The following is a 17012-nucleotide window of genomic DNA, read 5'->3' as shown; positions in this document are numbered from 1 at the left end:
ATGGCACAATTTTTCTCCCCTAGAGAACTCTCAAATCTCCCTCAACTCCTTTCATTTTTTTTTTGATAAACCGGTTTGTACGACAGCAACTACGTTGCTGTCAGGTATTCGGTTGGATTCCAACATTTAAAACAAAAGAATTAAAGCACATCCTACCGCGTAGCGAACACTTCATGCTGGTGGTAACTTTCCAGGTGAGGGGGGAGGGGCTGTTTTGGATCCTTTTTCTCCCTTCTGTGCTTCATCTCTCTCTCATTTAAAAAAAAAGTGTTTAATCTCTTTGTTTAATTGTATTTCACGACTCAAAGGAAACGAGAGGAGTAAGTGAACTTGGGTAAAGTAAGTTAGCGAGCGGTAACTGTCCCTAACTTATGTATTTGTTGTAATTTTTTTTTTTCCAACTGCAAAGGAGGGGACAGCCAAGAAAGAGAAAAGAAAAATGAACCTCATGGTTTGAATAAAGAGAAGATGGTGTTTTCGTCGCGGCTGTCGTGAATAATATATATATATATTTTTTCTTTTCTAATTTGTCGGCGCGTGGCGCAGTTGGGAAAACATCGTGCTGAAGAAGCATATTTCGTATAATAACTGACGACTGGTGGCGAGTGGGATCATCAGCATCTAACACTTGCAACCGGGTCGTTGGTTGTGAGAAACTTACATTTGCACGGGAAATTCTTGCCCCTATCATCTAATCTGTACTTCCTTTTCTCTACGAACGTGCACAGGTATCAGGGCAGTGGGCCACTACGGCCCAAAAAAGATGCAACATATTATTTCGTTTTTGTTGGCCCGCGTCGCGAAAGTGGCGGATGTGAACCCTTTCGATGTGGAGAGTTCTTTAACCAAAAGGTCACTTCGAATTCGCAACGTCAAGCTCAAGAAGGATGCACTGAGAGATATCACTCAACTCCCTGTCGAATCAGGTCACGTAACGGAAATTCACTTCGACATACCGTGGCCATCATCCAAAGATGCTCTTGTTGTTCATGCCAAAGAAGCGAGGCTACATTTGAACACATGCTCTCATTTGGCCACTTCTGATACTGAAACGGAACTGAGTTCAGACATCATACGAAGCGGTATAACAGAACAAAGCATCCTTGGGAATAGGAACTGTGCTACATCACCATGTAACTCAAGTAGAAGTCACTCACGTGTTAGTTCGTCGACTGCAAGCCCCAAACCTATTGATCACGCGAAGGAGCATGCGGACGCACATGATGACGAGGATGAGTGCATGTCTTGTTGTAGCGAAGTTAGTTCATCCTCAACTTATGTAGACCCGGGGGGCAATGAGGCCGTAGAGGGGGAGGAAGGTATAATATCATACCTATACGGCGTGGTCAAGAGTACTATGTCCGGTTTGGTGGACAGAAAGATTCTTGTTAATGTAGATGTCCTCACTCTTATGTTATCGGTTGGACCCAACTCGAACACAAGACTTGAAATAGTCTTCCGGGATCTTGCAGTACATGTGGAGCCATGTGCTTGTAACGGAACTGAAGAGATAAAAGTTGTGAAGGCAACCGTCAGTGACGTGACTGCTAAGGCGTTTGCTGGAGAGTTGTGCGCCACGTTCGTGACCACTGATGTTGCAGCGGTTTGTGTTACATCTGTATTCCTGCGTGGAGTTTTGTGTAGGCAAAACGTCACCATATCATTGGAGCAACAGGTGTCTCTGCTAGTTAACCACGACGTCCTCCTCGCCTTGCACGCTTATTTAGCAGCGAGTCGCTCGTTTTTGGAGCTTCCTGTGTACTGCCACCCCCATATACATCTCCGTGGCTCCGCATCCTTGTGGAATTATGCGCATTGTTGCGTGATGGAGCTCCTTCGAGATCGAAGGAGGAGGTACAACTTTACTTTATCTCATATCCGCTCTTTTGCAGAAGCGCGGCGTGCATATATTCAACTACTGAATTACTGCCACCAAGTGGGCGACATTTCAGCAAAACTAGACGCAATGGTTGAAATCGAGCAGAAAGTTCGCTACAGGGATGTCATTTTATTCCTTAGACGCACGGTGATGGAAACATATGCCAGGACATCAGTCACCTCTGATATAGCAAGTGATGGAGGTAAAGGGAGGCAGCTTGTAGATGCAATAATGCTTTCCATTCATGTGGACATTGGTGAAGTGTACATTTACTTTCCAACGGGAACTGTTATGCTTCTGGGTGAGATTACCCTTGTTAGCCGAGTGGACGAGACTAATGTTCACATTGGGGACGTATCACTAAAAGATGACAGCATGTGGGAAACTCTGCGTCTACCGGGTGCTTCTGACGTGCCGTTTTTTAGCTTTCAGAAACGCAAGACGAAGGGAGCGTGTTCCCTAAAGGTAAATGTAGAACCTACTCGCATTGCATTATCGACACCGCGACTACTCGAAACAATCAAACCGGTAGCCTCCATTCTACCACTTCTCTTTGTGGAGATGGTTGCAACATCAAGAACCGCACCAGCACCATCATCTCGTGGAACCATGGAGAAGATGAGTTTTGTTCTACCCTTCCTCCGGCTAATTATCGACGATATCAATGTCGAATGTGAGAAACTCTCGCTAATAATCATTAAAGGAGATGCTCCGAGGGGCTCACAAATTGGAGTTTCGCTACACGCCCTGTCCGCACACTTTGGTGAGGGGGCCCACGAATTAGTTGCGCCCATCAATGTGCGAATGGGAGATGAGGGTAACATCATTGTTTCTGAGTTAAAGTTTAATATTTGCCCTGCATTTTGGGAGTACCTTAAGCATATTTGTAGCGAATGGTCAGAAGTTGCTTGGGTCGGCTATGAGTCGTATAAAGGGGCCACCAAGCGCACACAGAGATCGAGCAACGCCAACGTTTCTATTTCGAGCTGGGAAGAAATTTTTACCGCTGCAGATATTCATCAGGTATCGAGGAGGAAGAAAAAAAGCCAGTGTATTTGCATAAAGTGCATTCAGTGTTGGTTTGTACCAACGGAAAGCGTCATAACTATTGGAGAAACGCGTATTTTTTCCTCTAAGAATGTGAGTGACGAGGATGTTCTTTGCATTCATCTGCGATCATTTATGCTTACAACAGAGGATGCTAGCAAACCCTTTTTCATCATTGATTTTCCTCGCGGCGCCAAGTGCCGGGTGGCTTCGCTATCGAAGGGTCGTTTGTTTTGCGCACTGGCGTCGTCGAGCGTCGTGGAAGTTACGCTGGGAGTGTTCTCGACGCAGAAATTGCTCTCTGCATCAAATTTACAGTTGGGATTGAGCCACCCAATGTCTCATTTTTCGGTCGAGACAGTTCAAGTTTTAGACGCAGTGGAGGTTGCACCCCTTCGTGTTTCTTTTTGTTCCCGGTTGCACTCTGCTTTAACACATAACTTTCTTCCACCAGTGGCTTGTGTCCTAATCAGTGTGGGTTCCGTTTGCGTGCGGGTTGATCGGCTGACTGCTGGGGAATTTAAGCAAATTACTTCAACGATGGAATCGTGCGGCGCACTTTTCGTAAGTCCACATGCGTGGAGGGAATGGTGCTGCGCGTTTCCGCATAACAGTTGCGAAATTGCAATAGCACTCTGCAACACAACTTGCGTCTTGTCATTTGGCGAATCTGGGGTCCTGCAATGTCGATGCAGGATCCCAAATGCGGGCAGTGAAAGCGCTCTTTCCTTTTTCAATCGTTTCAGTGAGTTTTTTCATGAACTACGTGATTCACCACCCGCGCTATTGATTAACAGCTGCGGTGCATACACAAAGGAACTGTACATACCCGCTGTGGACGCTGATGTGCTTCACCCTCTTTTACCTTCCTCTTGTTTGAAGGTGGAAGTCCGTGATCTTTCTGCCTCATTTCTCTTCAGAAAAGAGGCGATGTGTGTGCTTGGAGTGCATGCGGAGGGTGGTTTGACCCCTTTGAAACTGAATGTGCAGTCAATAACAATGTATGGTGGGGATGTTATTTCATTGAAATTGGAGGCGTTGAAATTTGTTCTCGCCTCAACAGCTTCCACGCAGGACGCCCGTAAATACGGTGCGGAGGCAACATCCGTTTTATCAACCTTTGAAAAACAGGCGCTTGTTGAGTTGGAATGCATTGAACTCAAGACAAACTTGTGCGACACACCGTACCCGGTTCGGCAACTGTTTGATGCACTATTGGATATACGCCGCATGGCTACTTCACTATCAAGAAAGCACGTTATCACAGCAGATTACCTGCATGACGTGTCATATAACCTCGATATGATCGGCTCGTGTTTCTTTAATTGCCCGGGCAAAGTTGTTAACGTTGTGGAGTGCGAGTTTTTAGCTGTTCGTGGAAGTGCTCGCTTAGTAGTATGTCGGGGAACTCATGTCCTTTTTCAACGTTGTCGCATCTCCACGTTGATTCGGAGTTCTATTGCAGTTGAGGATGAAAGTGGATCTTTTCTTCTTTTGGACTGTGATGACACAATCAAAAAACTTGAAACCCATGAAGCAACGCAACTTGATGCTCCTAATGTGAGAGACATTTTACGTTGCATAGTGCCTCATGGACTTCATCTGATGATTCACCATAGTAGAGGGGAACTTCTTTTTCCTACGGGTTGTCAACTTACATTTGCGTTTACCCTCGTGGGTGACTGTTTGTGTTCCACCTCTTACGGATTGGGGCTTCAACTCTGCTTACAAAACAGTTGGGTCGACTACATTGATGGCAGCGTTTGCTCGCGCGTTTTTTCTAGCACCACTTCCGCTGTAAACGTCGCAACAAGGTGTAAAGAGCATATTGGTACCGTGAACGCCACACTTCAAGTTGATCGTGTTGGGGTCCCCATGGGTTTGGTTGAAACAATGCAGCAGCTCATTGGCGGGACGAGTTGTCGCAAAGGTTTCAACGGAAGGTCAAGGACATCGCCTCTGCTGTGTTATAAACGCTTGAAATATCTTTTCGGGGAGGGGAAGTGGTCTATTGCTGTGTCTGCCTTCCCCATCGATATCCTCCTTCGCGGTGGTGCATCGGTTGCGCATATGGCCGTTAACAAGTCCCTACTCCGATCGAAAGTTGAAGCTGATGGAGGAGAAGCGCATGTGGATTTCCGATTTGGTGTACAGGAATTAACATTGTGGGACTTCTGCTCACAGTCCTACAAACGCGCGTTGCAGCGCCCTCTGTCAGTCGCAGCAGTTGCTCGTTTGTTAGATTCGAAACACGTTGCATGTGAAACTTTACTCTCTTCACTCGATCTGTCTGTTTCGATAGAGCAAATGAAATTCATTGCATCCTCCTTCCTTCCGGGAAATTTTGGAAGGGGACTTACGGTACCCCCCACGGTGGAAGTAATTAACCAGCTTGGGGTATCACTGGTTTTGGACGTCGATGACGGGGAGCGCGTTGTGGTTAAGGAGCGCCAAACATTTTATGGTAACCATCTTGTCTTTCCACGTTGCATTCACTCCGTTGACAACTGCCGAATATCGCATTTTGAGAGTTACCGAGACCCCAACCCAGAGAAAGAACTCACGGATGTGCTACGCAGGGCGTGTGTCGTTACATTAACATCTGGAGAGAAGGTTCGAATTGTTAGGCAGGTACTCGACCACACCCTCTCTCAACGTGTGAGCTTCCGCACCAGTTTTCAAATTAGCAACAGGTTACCATGTGGTGTGGTGCTTGGGGCTATCGATTCCTCGGTCGGTAAGCTGGAAGTTCCTCCAGGCGAAACCTTACCTGTCCCCATTCACCTTATTTCTAGGGACGACATATCTCTTTGCTTGATGTCCTCCAATAGTGCCTGCACATCTGAGCAGCAATTGCTTAGCGAAGGCTCATTGAGAATTTTATTTAAGTTGGCCGAAGAGCGTGGGGATGATTCTATTGGGCGTCTCAGGAAGTTTGTGCTGGGAGACGTGCCAGTATATATTGATGTCACTTATCTTCTGAGTGGCGGCGTTCTCACGATGTTTCTATCTCCCGCACGACTTGGCATTCATAATGGAACCCGTTTTAATATGAAAGTGTTACTACTAATCAGTGATCTTGTTGTTGAGGAATGCATTATCGAACCGAGCGGCACTTTTTTTACGCTGCAGCACGATCCCTTTGGTCCAAGGGTGGATTATGTTTTTGAAAGTATAGTTTACTCAGACATCTATTTCAGTACTGATCGTGTTGAAGCGTGTTTCAACGAAGGATCGTTAAGACAGAGGGTTCTGATGAGGCACAGGGAATTTCCCTACAAGCGCTTCTTTGAACTGGATATTGGACAGCAGGATGTTGGCAGCTGCACTGCGCCTAGTGTCTGCACCGTTCGCCCCTATGGCGTCTTTGGGCTTAAAAATAACTCTGGTACGGATGTGAGGTTTACCACCGAGGTAGGGAAACCAACTGGTTTGATCCGGGATGGCGCATTGAGTCACGCAACAGGCCGAAACTTTGCATATCTACCCCTTCACACTCGCCTGGTATTACATGCGGGAGAACTGAGTTCCGTTTCTTTTGAAGTTACCGAAGATTTTGAGGAACGCCCGCTCTTCTGCGCACCGATGAGCGTCAAAGGCACACATCTCGGACAGCCTCATCTTTTTCTCATGCGGTCTCGAGTCGATCGCTTCGGTTACTTCATGGAGCTAATACCACCTCTACTTTTTACCAACATGGATGATTTACGGGACCTCCAAGTAAGACACGTAACGAGAAGGGGTGGGTTGTTTACCGATGAGTTGCCACACTGTTTCACAGTTCCCGCGGGGGGGACGGTATCTTACACTGCTCTAGCGAATGATGAAGTTGTAAATTTTGCATTCGCATGGAGCGCAAAGGGTAGCGACACAACTGTAAACATCGAATTTAGCGCGCCTGTGGCGGTGAGCCTCTTACCACAGACATGCTCATCTGCTTTCATCGAGTGCGGAGACACACACCATGAGATTCGCGTGTTCAAGGAGGACCGCTTCGAACCAACTGTGGTGTCAGTCAGTGAACCACGCCCCCCATACGTGACTGTCGTCAACTTAACATCGCACAACTATGAGAAGGTACCCCGTATGAGTGTCTCATCGTACACTCCTCATTCCTTAACTAGTGGCGAAGTGGTATTGGTTCTTCGTGAAGGTGTTAACTCTTCACGGAGATTCCGGGTCCTTCTGTCCCACGGAACAGAGGTAGAAATTGGAAACGATGTAGCAGCCTTCATTCACCAAAGGAAGGACACGGTCGGATGGGTTATCACCCTTGTGACAACATACGCTATTTCTTCGCTGCGAAGTGGCTTAGGAACATTGGTTGGTAGCGCTGTGATAGTTGAGACGCCTGTAGAGGAGATGATGTTGCGTGCTGGTGTGAAAGCATGTGGTATTGGTTTGCTTGTGGAGGATGGGGATAACATTCCAATTAACTGCGTGGTGGGCCGATGTGAGTCGTGGTTGGTTTACGAACACAAGAGGGTGACAGTTCAATGCACAGTGTCCAATATGCGCAGCAATGGTACCTACAACGGGAAGATGAGCCATGAAATAAAACCCTTCAGTATTGATCTCACTGTTCGCGACGCACGAATCGTCGGCAACGCTATTCTTGCCTCTTCCGTGTACAGTCACGTCACGACTCTTGAATTGGAACTATCGGACACCTTTGTGTATCAAATGCGGAGGCTAGGAAGACGCTACAAATCCTCAGAAACTAACAAGGATTTGGAGAATGTGGTACGTGTGCAGCGCGGCATGCTTAGTTGTTGGAAGCTACTTAAATTCATGAGTGTGCAGCTCCACTTTATAAAAATATCCGATATATTTGTGCTCTTCACGTACGATAGGAGTGACCGGCCGCCTGAGGACATTATTTTTAAAGGATCTCACGTCGGTAACATTTTCCCTTCCATTCACCGTGCTGAAATAACTCTTCCCGGTACGCACCGCAAGGACTTCCATGGCGCTTCACTGGCCAACGTATGGAGCGCGTGCTGTGAAGCTGTTATGATGGAATTGTTGCGGCAGGTGCCTCAGTTGGTCTCAGGTGCAGTAGTTTTTCCGTCCTTTTCGTCCATTCGAAGCGTGTTGAACCGCATTGGGGCCGTCATATTTTCTTCCAACAGTAAGAATATCGACGCATCAGATACTTTACTGCTATAAAGGTGCGCCAGAGACAGTCGCGTCTCAAAATTGTTCTACCCCGCACACTAGTTCGTGAGTGGCAATGTTTCATCTTCACTTGGAGGACAAAGGTGATGTGAGATGACATGTTGTCTTATTTTTTTCTTTTCTCTGAGTGACATTGAAGGTTAGGCGCTTTGACAAATATACCGCAGATAGAAAAGGCAAGGTTTGGAAGGATCACACAATTCTCATCTCTTGCATCTGAAGGGAGCCAACTTGCTCCCCGCACTGCGTGAAGGTCGAAACTATTGTTTCTATGGTTATTTTCACTTGCAGTGGGTGATGGAGGAGCGGAGGGTAAATCCTTTGGTGTTGTTGCCCACTCATTTTCCCTTTTATTGCCAATGTCAAATGCGCTCGTTGCTTTTTGCATCCTTATTTTAAAGCAGCGACAGGCACGTATGTCCGGTGTGATCCTATTTTTGTGACTTGTTGTTTTGTCTTATCGAATGCTGTGGTGCTGGCCTAACCCTAACCCTAACCCTAACCCCGCACACGTTATTATGCTATGGAAACTACCTGTGAGGGTCCGTAAAAACATCAGGAAGGGAACGCACTATCAAATTTCTGTAGATCGTTCGTCTGGCCCGTAGCTCCACTTGCGCATTCTGCTGTGGTCAACATCCGCTTTAGTTGGGTTAAGGGAAAGAAATGGAATATAACGATAATCGCTGCGTGTGTGAGGTATTTCATAGTCTGTGACGAGGCGTGGGGGGAATGAACCTGTTGGTTGGGAATTCATCCACTTTGGATCGTGTTGCAAGTGCCTCATTACATTGACGATCGTTTCAGGAGTTTTAAGTGAAGAAAAAACATCGATGAGGTGAATGAAAAAATAAAGTTCGTGTGGTTCTGTAATTTTGTTTTTCACACATTTTTTGCGAGCACGTGTTTGCTTTTGTTTCCTTGCTGTAATGCACTCGTTGAAGAAACTAGAATATTGAAGGGATCTTGGAATAATTTGCCTATGCTAACAGTCACGAAGCTATTTTGAAGAGAGCGCCGATTTGTTTTCCATCCCAGAACGACTCAGGTAGAACGTTTTCTTTAATGCAGTAATGCCAGTGCCTACGGTGTCGCCTACGGTGGATTTCATTTTTTTGTTTCATTTAGGGTTACGGGGCCGCGCTGCGGCGGTGATCCGGCGAGGTAATGCACGGTGCCGAAAGGTTGCCACCGGCGTTATTGCATCCTTGAGATGGCATGGTTCAGGATTCCGGTGGAAGAAAAAAAAGCTGCACCGGCTTCATTTGTGCTGCTGAACTTTTCGACCCGATTATGCAGCAGGCGGGGGAAAGTTTTTGGGTACCTTTTCTTGATGTTCCACTTGCTGTTGTGATGAAGTTTGGCGAAAAGAGTTGCGTGTGGGCACACGTTCAACGAGTGCGTTCCAGGGATTTCGTTTATGTTGTGATGTTTTTATGTTGTGCTGCGGGGGGGGTGCTTACGAATTTTCGCTTCTTCACCTTTTCAAGCCACGCTCGTCGTGGAAGCCCAGATTTTGCTGCAATAACACGGTGCAAATCCTTAAGAGGTAATGTGTAAACTGGTGTCTTCCCCACGAACATTTTTTTTTTTCGCGTTGGCAGTAAAGTATATGTCTATCCTTTGTTTAAGGTTACGGGTTAGTAGTAGTCGTGCAGGTGTGGAGAAAAATAAGAAGTGGAATGGTAATAAACGTATGTGACCCTCTGTGTTTACTTGTGTCCCACTTTTTCTGAGTTCTTTTTTTTTTTGCGTGTGTGTATAGTTAGAGTAGTTGAGAAATGATTGAAAGTTTGATGGTTGCCGGTTAGCGGCTGGCAGCTGCTTCGAGATGAACGCGTAAGAGGGGTATTTGCCGCAGTCGCAGGTCGGTTTGGAGTAAGAGGACTGTAAATACTTATTCTCGCATGACCAGTTATTCTCATTTCAGGGTTGCTCATTATGCAGGAAATAAATAAATAAATTTTACCACGGAAGTGTTGAGAGGGCCATGGAAACATCATCAGTAGTAGGAGAATGTCTGTTAATGATAATGCTGGTGGGCTACTCTGCATTTGTGAACGGCAAGATCATCTCATTTTCAAGGGGGAAAAAAAGGAGACTCACAATCAAAACAACGGAGGTGGGGGAAAACCAGAGGGATCCGCGGATGGAAGCAGCAGATGCGCCACAGAATAAGAACAAAACTGAACCTGGTGAAGTGGAACTGCCGGTCAGGCGGAAGCAAACTGAGAATGGTGCCAGAACCGAAAGGGAGATGACGAAACGTCCCAACCATGAGGCGACGACGCCTAATCAAACAATTCTTCCGCTCGCGGGGAAATGCAGCCACAGAGCAGGTTGCGGCCGCGGCATGACACCAAATAGTTGGGGATGGTGTGGACATGTACTCAATTCGTGGGTTTCACGATACAACACAAAATATAGAGTTCTTCATCGGTTCTGAAACGGATGGAGTTCTCAAACTAAAAGTGTACGCGACCTTTAAAAAAAACGCGAATTTGTGCCGTGCAGATAATTTTGTTGCTCTCCATGTGGAGCGGTGCGAAACTTTAACGGAGATCAATGTGAGTGACTGCGTCGGATTGAAGTCCTTCGTAGTCAAAGGGTGCCCAAGTCGTCGCGAAGTGCGTGGTCTCGCGGATGCGCGTAATTTGGATGCGTTGAGTTTATCAGATCGTGACAATCTGAGGAACGTAAGTGAGTTGTGCATCGAAAAAAAAAAAATGAAGTAAAAGCAACAAATCTCAACGGTTGTGCGTCGGTGGGTGGCGCGAAGTTTCTGCGGGGATGTCCGAAATTGGAAAGAGCTTTACCTAAACCATTGTACGGATCTAAAGGATCTGGATGGGCTTCAAAAAGTTGTTGGGTTGAAAACGCTTTACCTATCCGGATGTACCAAATTGAACAATATTAGTGAACTACGTTATTTAAGGAGTTTAGAAAGACCGGATCTCTCGGGATGTGTAGGTCTTAAAAATATCGATGCCATAAAGATTCTTTGTAATTTCAAAAAAAAATTGGACATATTTGACTGTATGAACCTAAATAATTTGAACGGATTACAAAATCTACTGAAGTTGGAGGATCTGCGTTTCCCAATGCGGAAGCATAACTGAATAGTGTAAAACGCCATTTTACTATACGATATTATGAAAGTTGTAGGCACCAGAATGCGAAAGTCTCCCAAAACATTAGGTAAAAAAAAAGAGCAAGGCTGTATAATTGTGTGATGGATGTCCGCATTTGTTTCGTAACAGCGGACGAAGATGAACATGAATTTATACTACTAGGACCCCCACCCCTGACCCCATAACATTGTAAGAGCCACTTTACACCAGCATACATTGGGTTTAGCCCATTCACAGATGTGCTGTTTTTTTTACTTTTGTTTTCTTCCATCTACAGTTACTCATTGACTGTTTATCTATGGGCTTGTCCTATTATTATTATTATTATTATTATTTTAACGTTGGCAGTTCCATATTTTGGGTCGGCATGATTTGACTCGATTTAAGTGCGTAAAGCAGTGCTACCCATTGGTTGTCACTACCCGCTCACGGCCCTGGAGGAGTGGCTATGTTTATTTCGCTCATTTTTTCTCCTTTTTTAGTGCAAATGGTAAGTGAGGTTCCCTGATGTTGGACCCCTAAGTCGAAGAGGTGGTTGCTGCGTGTATTGGTGTTGAACTGCGCATGCGCACAAAAGGCGGGGACAACAGATGGGAATTAAGTTATGGTACCGGATTATTATTTTTTTTTGGGGGGGAAAGGGAGGGGAATGTGACAGTAAGCTTATGGTACTCCATTCCCGCGGCACCGACTCCTAAATGGACTGCTGATCACGATGGGAAGCCGATCGGGGTTCCCTACCGCTTTCCATTTAGATACGCCAAATGCTGAATAAGCGTCTGGTGTTTTGAGAGTTTGCACCTTGCCGTTGCATCAACCTTTGCTTTTGTACACTTCATTTGCCTTGTTTTGCGGTAGAGTTTTGCGGATTCTTTAAGGTGGGTGTGGTCTTCTTCCTTCGATTTTGTAGGTTTCAACTTTGCTTTTTTTTTTTTGTATCGGGGTCGTGGAGTATTGCACTTTGGACAACTCCCTGAGAAAAGATGCCAACCACACATTTACATTGCTTCTCTTTTTCCTTGAACTTGTCTGCTTTGTACTCTTGCCTTCGCATCCTTAATAGTAAGTCTCTCAAACAAGTGCGGAACTCACTTCCGAGACAACATCCCCAACCCTTTTTTTTGACTACCTTATGGGGCTGTCGCCTCTATCTTACCTAAAGGTGAATTGCCAGGTATTGCTTAGTGGCGTGTTTTGTTGAGCGAAGAAAGGGGAACATTGAGATGAGCCTTTGAGGTTAGAGAAGTAAATCCTGCTAATTTGTGTCACTCTTCGTTTTTTTTGCCTTGGGAAACATTTGTGTTTTCGTGATGCTCCCTGGAAGTGGAACTCCAGCAGCTACCGTCTTGAGGCGCGGGTACATCTTCTATGTCCGTGATCTCTTTTTTTTTTTGCTTTTTTTAAAAAATATCTTGTCTCCCCTGTACCTCCTTTTCCGTCCATCCCCACTTTTTCTTTCCTTTTTTTTCTAAGGTAAAAAAAGGAGTGCCGTTGTGTGCCAGGTATCCTTTGTTATACGCAGTTCGGGATCCACTTGTGGTGGCATATTTTGCTACATGTTGGACATGGTTCTGTGTCTAACATAACCTTCTGATTTTCCCTTCTTTCTCCACCAACTTTCGGTTTGTAGTTGTGCTCCGTTACCCATGTTTTACTCTCTGGTTCCCTTTTATACCATTGACTCTCGGGCGTTTGTATTCTCTACCTTCTGTTTTCTTTTTTTTTTTCAAACCATTTTACTCTTTTCTTCGACGCTCTGTATACTTGGACGGTTTTTTTTTTTTTCGTTGCCTTTTGTTTTTTTGTTATACGTATTTTTCGTACTTTTTCAACCAGTGCGGGCGTCGGAGCCCTTTCTCGGTAATTCCTCCTTGGTGCTTTTCTGACTTTTTTCTCCTTCGGTTATCTTTATGGGAATGTTTTGTGTGTGTGTGTTTTTTTTTAATCACCACAACGGCTAACTTCAATCAAAGATTTTCACACAGTCGTCACACCGGGATTCCTCTCGTAGCTTTACTTCATTCCCCAAGCTTTGTTGCTGATGGCACTCACTTGCTCCTCCGTTTGTGCGCTTTTATCGTGTGCACAACCGCTGCCTGACTCACGCGTGTATCGCACTGGATACTGACCGGATAACCGGATCGTTCCTCTTTTTTTTTTTGCTATGTTCATGTTTGTTATTTTAGTTCGTTTTATTAGCTCCGTTTTCCATCACAATGCGCTCTGCCATGGCTGCGGAATATCTTTCCAGCTCTGTCATGACCTCTTCCGCTTTTGGGTTCGATGACACTCCTCACGAAAGCGCGTCCAGCGTGATGGACCCGTCTGAACTTGGCAGTCGGCCCCGTGTCAGGTGTTCCTTCTAAATTCCCTCCCCCCGCTACTTCTGCCTCTCGTTAATCTTTTTCATGTGTCCTGTACGCCGGTCGTCTGCTTTGCGGTCCGCTCTCTCACTTCCTGGGTTAAGCTACAACTCATTAAATACGTCGGAACAACTCTCATTCTTTGGGATGCGCGCTGTTGCTCACGGCGCTTTGCCTTATTTTTTCTTCTCTTGCTAGCTCGAACTCAGCGCGTCTGACAACTGCATCCCCCTCTGCAAAAAAAAAAAGCTAAATATGCGCTTTCACCACTGTCAGGCAGAGCGCATGATCATTCTTTGCCCGTTCAGTTCCTTGAGGCCGATATCATTCCTGTTCCCTCATTTTTGATAGCTATAACCCTCGTTCTTTGCATGTACCTCCTGCTCCTTTATTGGACCGAGTGGTTGGCCCAAAGGATTTGAGACCTGCGCGTTACCCAGGTTTTTTTTTCCATCTCCAGTTTGATCAGCGCCCTTTCCGTTTTCATACCGCTTTATTTCCCCGCGTGTACTCCATAATTTTCGCTTCCAAAATTTGACACCAGCCCATTCATCCTCTTCGGAATTGCCTCCTTTATGACGGGGTTATTGTTGCTGACAATCGCACGGTTTCGTTCGCCCAATTCTCGCCGCACCGGCAGGTTTGCACCTGTTTCTTTAGCGTGTGCACGAAGACTTATCGGTAAGTACTCCAATATGGTTTGCTCCGGACCCGATAAAACGATGGTCACCACTTGGCTCAGTCGCCAGCCCCAATTTAACTCCCCACGCTCCCTGTAGATGATCACGGTTGATCCCAAGAATTATTGTCATCCTGAAGCCGTTCGGTGGCATTCCCTCCGCTAGCGGCCGTGAAAACCCTTCTTCAATAGCGTATTGCATAACACATTCGCCTCCTGTGTAAGACGTTGTTGGTGCATCTCATGGCTTGTTGCGGGAATTTCATATTTTCGCCTACAGGCAGCGCGCTTTCCGTTGGTATAAATGTGCCCACCGCCTCTTGAATAAAGGTTGATGGTTTGCAGAAACGTGTTTGGCACAAGTGTTTCCTGTGGCTCAAATTGGAGTATGAGTTCATTCGATATTACCTGAGAGAATCCTATACTATTTTCGGACCTTGTGAATAATTATCTACATCAAGCGTTTGCCGCTATTTTTCTACTTCCTCATAGATCGGAAGCCTGAGCGAATACCATGCTTCATATCATCACGCTAGTGTACGGCTGCCTACATCTTGTAGAAACTGTTATTTCAGTCGTTTTTATTGTAAGAACGAATTTGTTGAATTATGAGCTTTCTTCAAAATGATGCCTCTTACTAAGCAGTGATGTTTTTTTTTTCTTTCTGACAGCCAATGAAGATCTCTCTCATTTGAGAAAGGGTGCAGGGACAATTACTTTCTGTGTCCCTGTTTTGTATGGACGTGTGTTATGTTTGTTTTTAACTCGATGCTGTCGCCGCATTTTTTTTCTACAATACCGCCTGGGAGCCACATGCCCCTCTCGGTGGTGGGCGGTAAAAGGTCATGAACGTGCCAATTGCGCCCGTAAAGAATGTGCGGAGTAGCCTTTCCAGCGTGAAGACTCCTGAGGTGTGGTCTCTTAATGCTTTTTCTTGCTTTCTATGAATACTTCCGGTGAGTGAAATAATATATCTTTATATACTTGTGGAGGAATCGTTGACATTGGCGCCTGCTCCAACTACAAATGCTCATGCGTCGGTGATGGATTCGAATATTTCATATTCACTCTCCTTTTTTTCGTGTGTTTTGGAAGCCAACTGGAAATACAACGAGGGGTGCATTTGTATAATCATAAGTGCATAGCGACTACAGCTCCACCGAGATTGGTTCGTCCTGCATGAAGTTTGAAAGCATTTTCATGGGATGCCCGTGGTCAAACAGCTGATAATGCTGACGGTTGAAAGTGTTGAGATGCAGGCTCTCCTTGCGCGTGGCGGACGAATACGTGTAACACCGTCTTGTGCAGCTACACGCTCTATGTATAAGAGTTTGAAGGGGAGTTAGTGAGAGGGAATGGTGATGGTCAGGGTTTTTTTTTTTCGAGGAGTCCTCGAGAAGTGATTCAACATTTAGAAAGGGTGATTACAGGGCGCAATGGCGAAATGATGGAGACAGGAGCAGCTCATATCCACTTTGCCACATGGTGGTTGCAAAAAATAAATATTAACAAAAGGGGATGAAAGTTAGTAAACATACCGGAGTCGTGATCGTGTGGTGCTTGATAAGGAAAACTCTCCACAGTTAAAACTGAGAAGCGGATGATAGACCGCTTCACTAAAGCATTTCCATCTAAAGTTGACACAAAAACCAAACACAGGCGCAGGAGTGTAGAGAGTGGAGTAGCGTAGCTCATTGAATTGGTAAGATTATTATATGACACCGTTAGGGCTAAATTATCTTCCGTAACCGACTGCCAGACGAGAGCAAGCGATAATAATAACAACCTGCTAATGCGACCCACAGCACCCTCAAGATCTTGGTTTTCGACCCAATATGGGCCTCGCAGCCATCTGGCGTACTCGTCGTCATCGGCGACTCTCGTTGGACATAAACATGTTGAACACTTCACCGTTGTCATGTAAAAAATATAATATAGTACTTTAACATAATTATATGACTAACACCCTATAGGTACTATATTTTCATTTAGAGTACAGTTGAAGCACAAACGAAACACTGGAATTTCAAAGGAAAGAACGTATGGTAGAGAAGCGAAAGCACTGACAGTATGGGCGCTTCCACATAAAAGGCAAATGCCATTTGCCTGGTGGCAGCAAGAATGTTCAGTCCCGGGCTGACGTCGGAGCCCAATTACGCATTTCGCGGCAACCCCGCGTACAGAAGCTACTGGTCCAATGCGGGTGTGGCGTTTAAGAAATCAGAATCACTGCATCATAGCCTTGAACCATGTTTACTCGCCACCTCAAGGTGTAAGCGTAGGCACTCAAATTGTTTCCACCATTTTTGCGGCTCTTGCAGGAAGTGCTATGGAAAGCACATGCAAACGAATAGGAGGGAACTGCAGCAAAGAAAGCACTCAGATAAAGTCCGTCATTATGGAATCCCAAATGCCAAACACTAGTGAAAATGTGCCTTTTGCCAGGTATGATGCAACTGAAGAGGATGAAGATTTAAATCAATGCGAAGAAAAGAATCGTGTAAAAGAGTTTGGATATCAAAAAGAAAAACGAAAGAAGGAAGAGGTAATTGTGGAGACTAAAGTTTCAAAGGTTAAAGGTGAAAAGAGTAAATCCAAAATATGCAGGCGTAAAGGTGAAAACAGCGATGAGGCCGATGATGAGTATTATGAGTGCCGAGAGGGAGTAACTAATAAAAGAGCGTTATATAACCTTTTGATAATTGTTATTTTTCTTTTCTTCTAAAATTACTTAC

At 45.5% G+C, this 17012-nt stretch overlaps 2 protein-coding genes and 1 pseudogene across 2 annotated transcripts, besides 5 other annotated features; all 3 read left to right on the top strand.

Annotated features, from left to right (window-relative positions):
* Nucleotides 1–9129: part of a sequence feature (sequence corresponds to BAC RPCI93-12O16) that runs on past the window's edge.
* Nucleotides 495–517: a sequence feature (AT_rich).
* Nucleotides 764–8095, top strand: Tb927.8.540 (hypothetical protein, conserved; the record flags this gene model as incomplete). The annotated part of the gene is made up of 1 exon (XM_841798.1): nucleotides 764–8095. The coding sequence occupies one exon, from the start codon at nucleotides 764–766 to the stop codon at nucleotides 8093–8095; it is 7332 nt and encodes a 2443-aa protein (XP_846891.1).
* Nucleotides 8584–8609: a microsatellite.
* Nucleotides 9130–17012: part of a sequence feature (sequence corresponds to BAC RPCI93-25E9) that runs on past the window's edge.
* On the top strand, nucleotides 10489–11223 carry Tb927.8.530 (annotated as a pseudogene).
* Nucleotides 11546–11570: a microsatellite.
* On the top strand, nucleotides 16475–17002 carry Tb927.8.520 (hypothetical protein; the record flags this gene model as incomplete). The annotated part of the gene is made up of 1 exon (XM_841797.1): nucleotides 16475–17002. The coding sequence occupies one exon, from the start codon at nucleotides 16475–16477 to the stop codon at nucleotides 17000–17002; it is 528 nt and encodes a 175-aa protein (XP_846890.1).

This window comes from Trypanosoma brucei, chromosome 8 (assembly GCF_000002445.2).
Source record: "Trypanosoma brucei brucei TREU927 chromosome 8, complete sequence".
Taxonomy (NCBI): domain Eukaryota; phylum Euglenozoa; class Kinetoplastea; order Trypanosomatida; family Trypanosomatidae; genus Trypanosoma; species Trypanosoma brucei.
The sequence above is the reverse complement of the archived record's forward strand: the minus strand, read 5'-3'. Positions and strand labels throughout refer to the sequence as shown.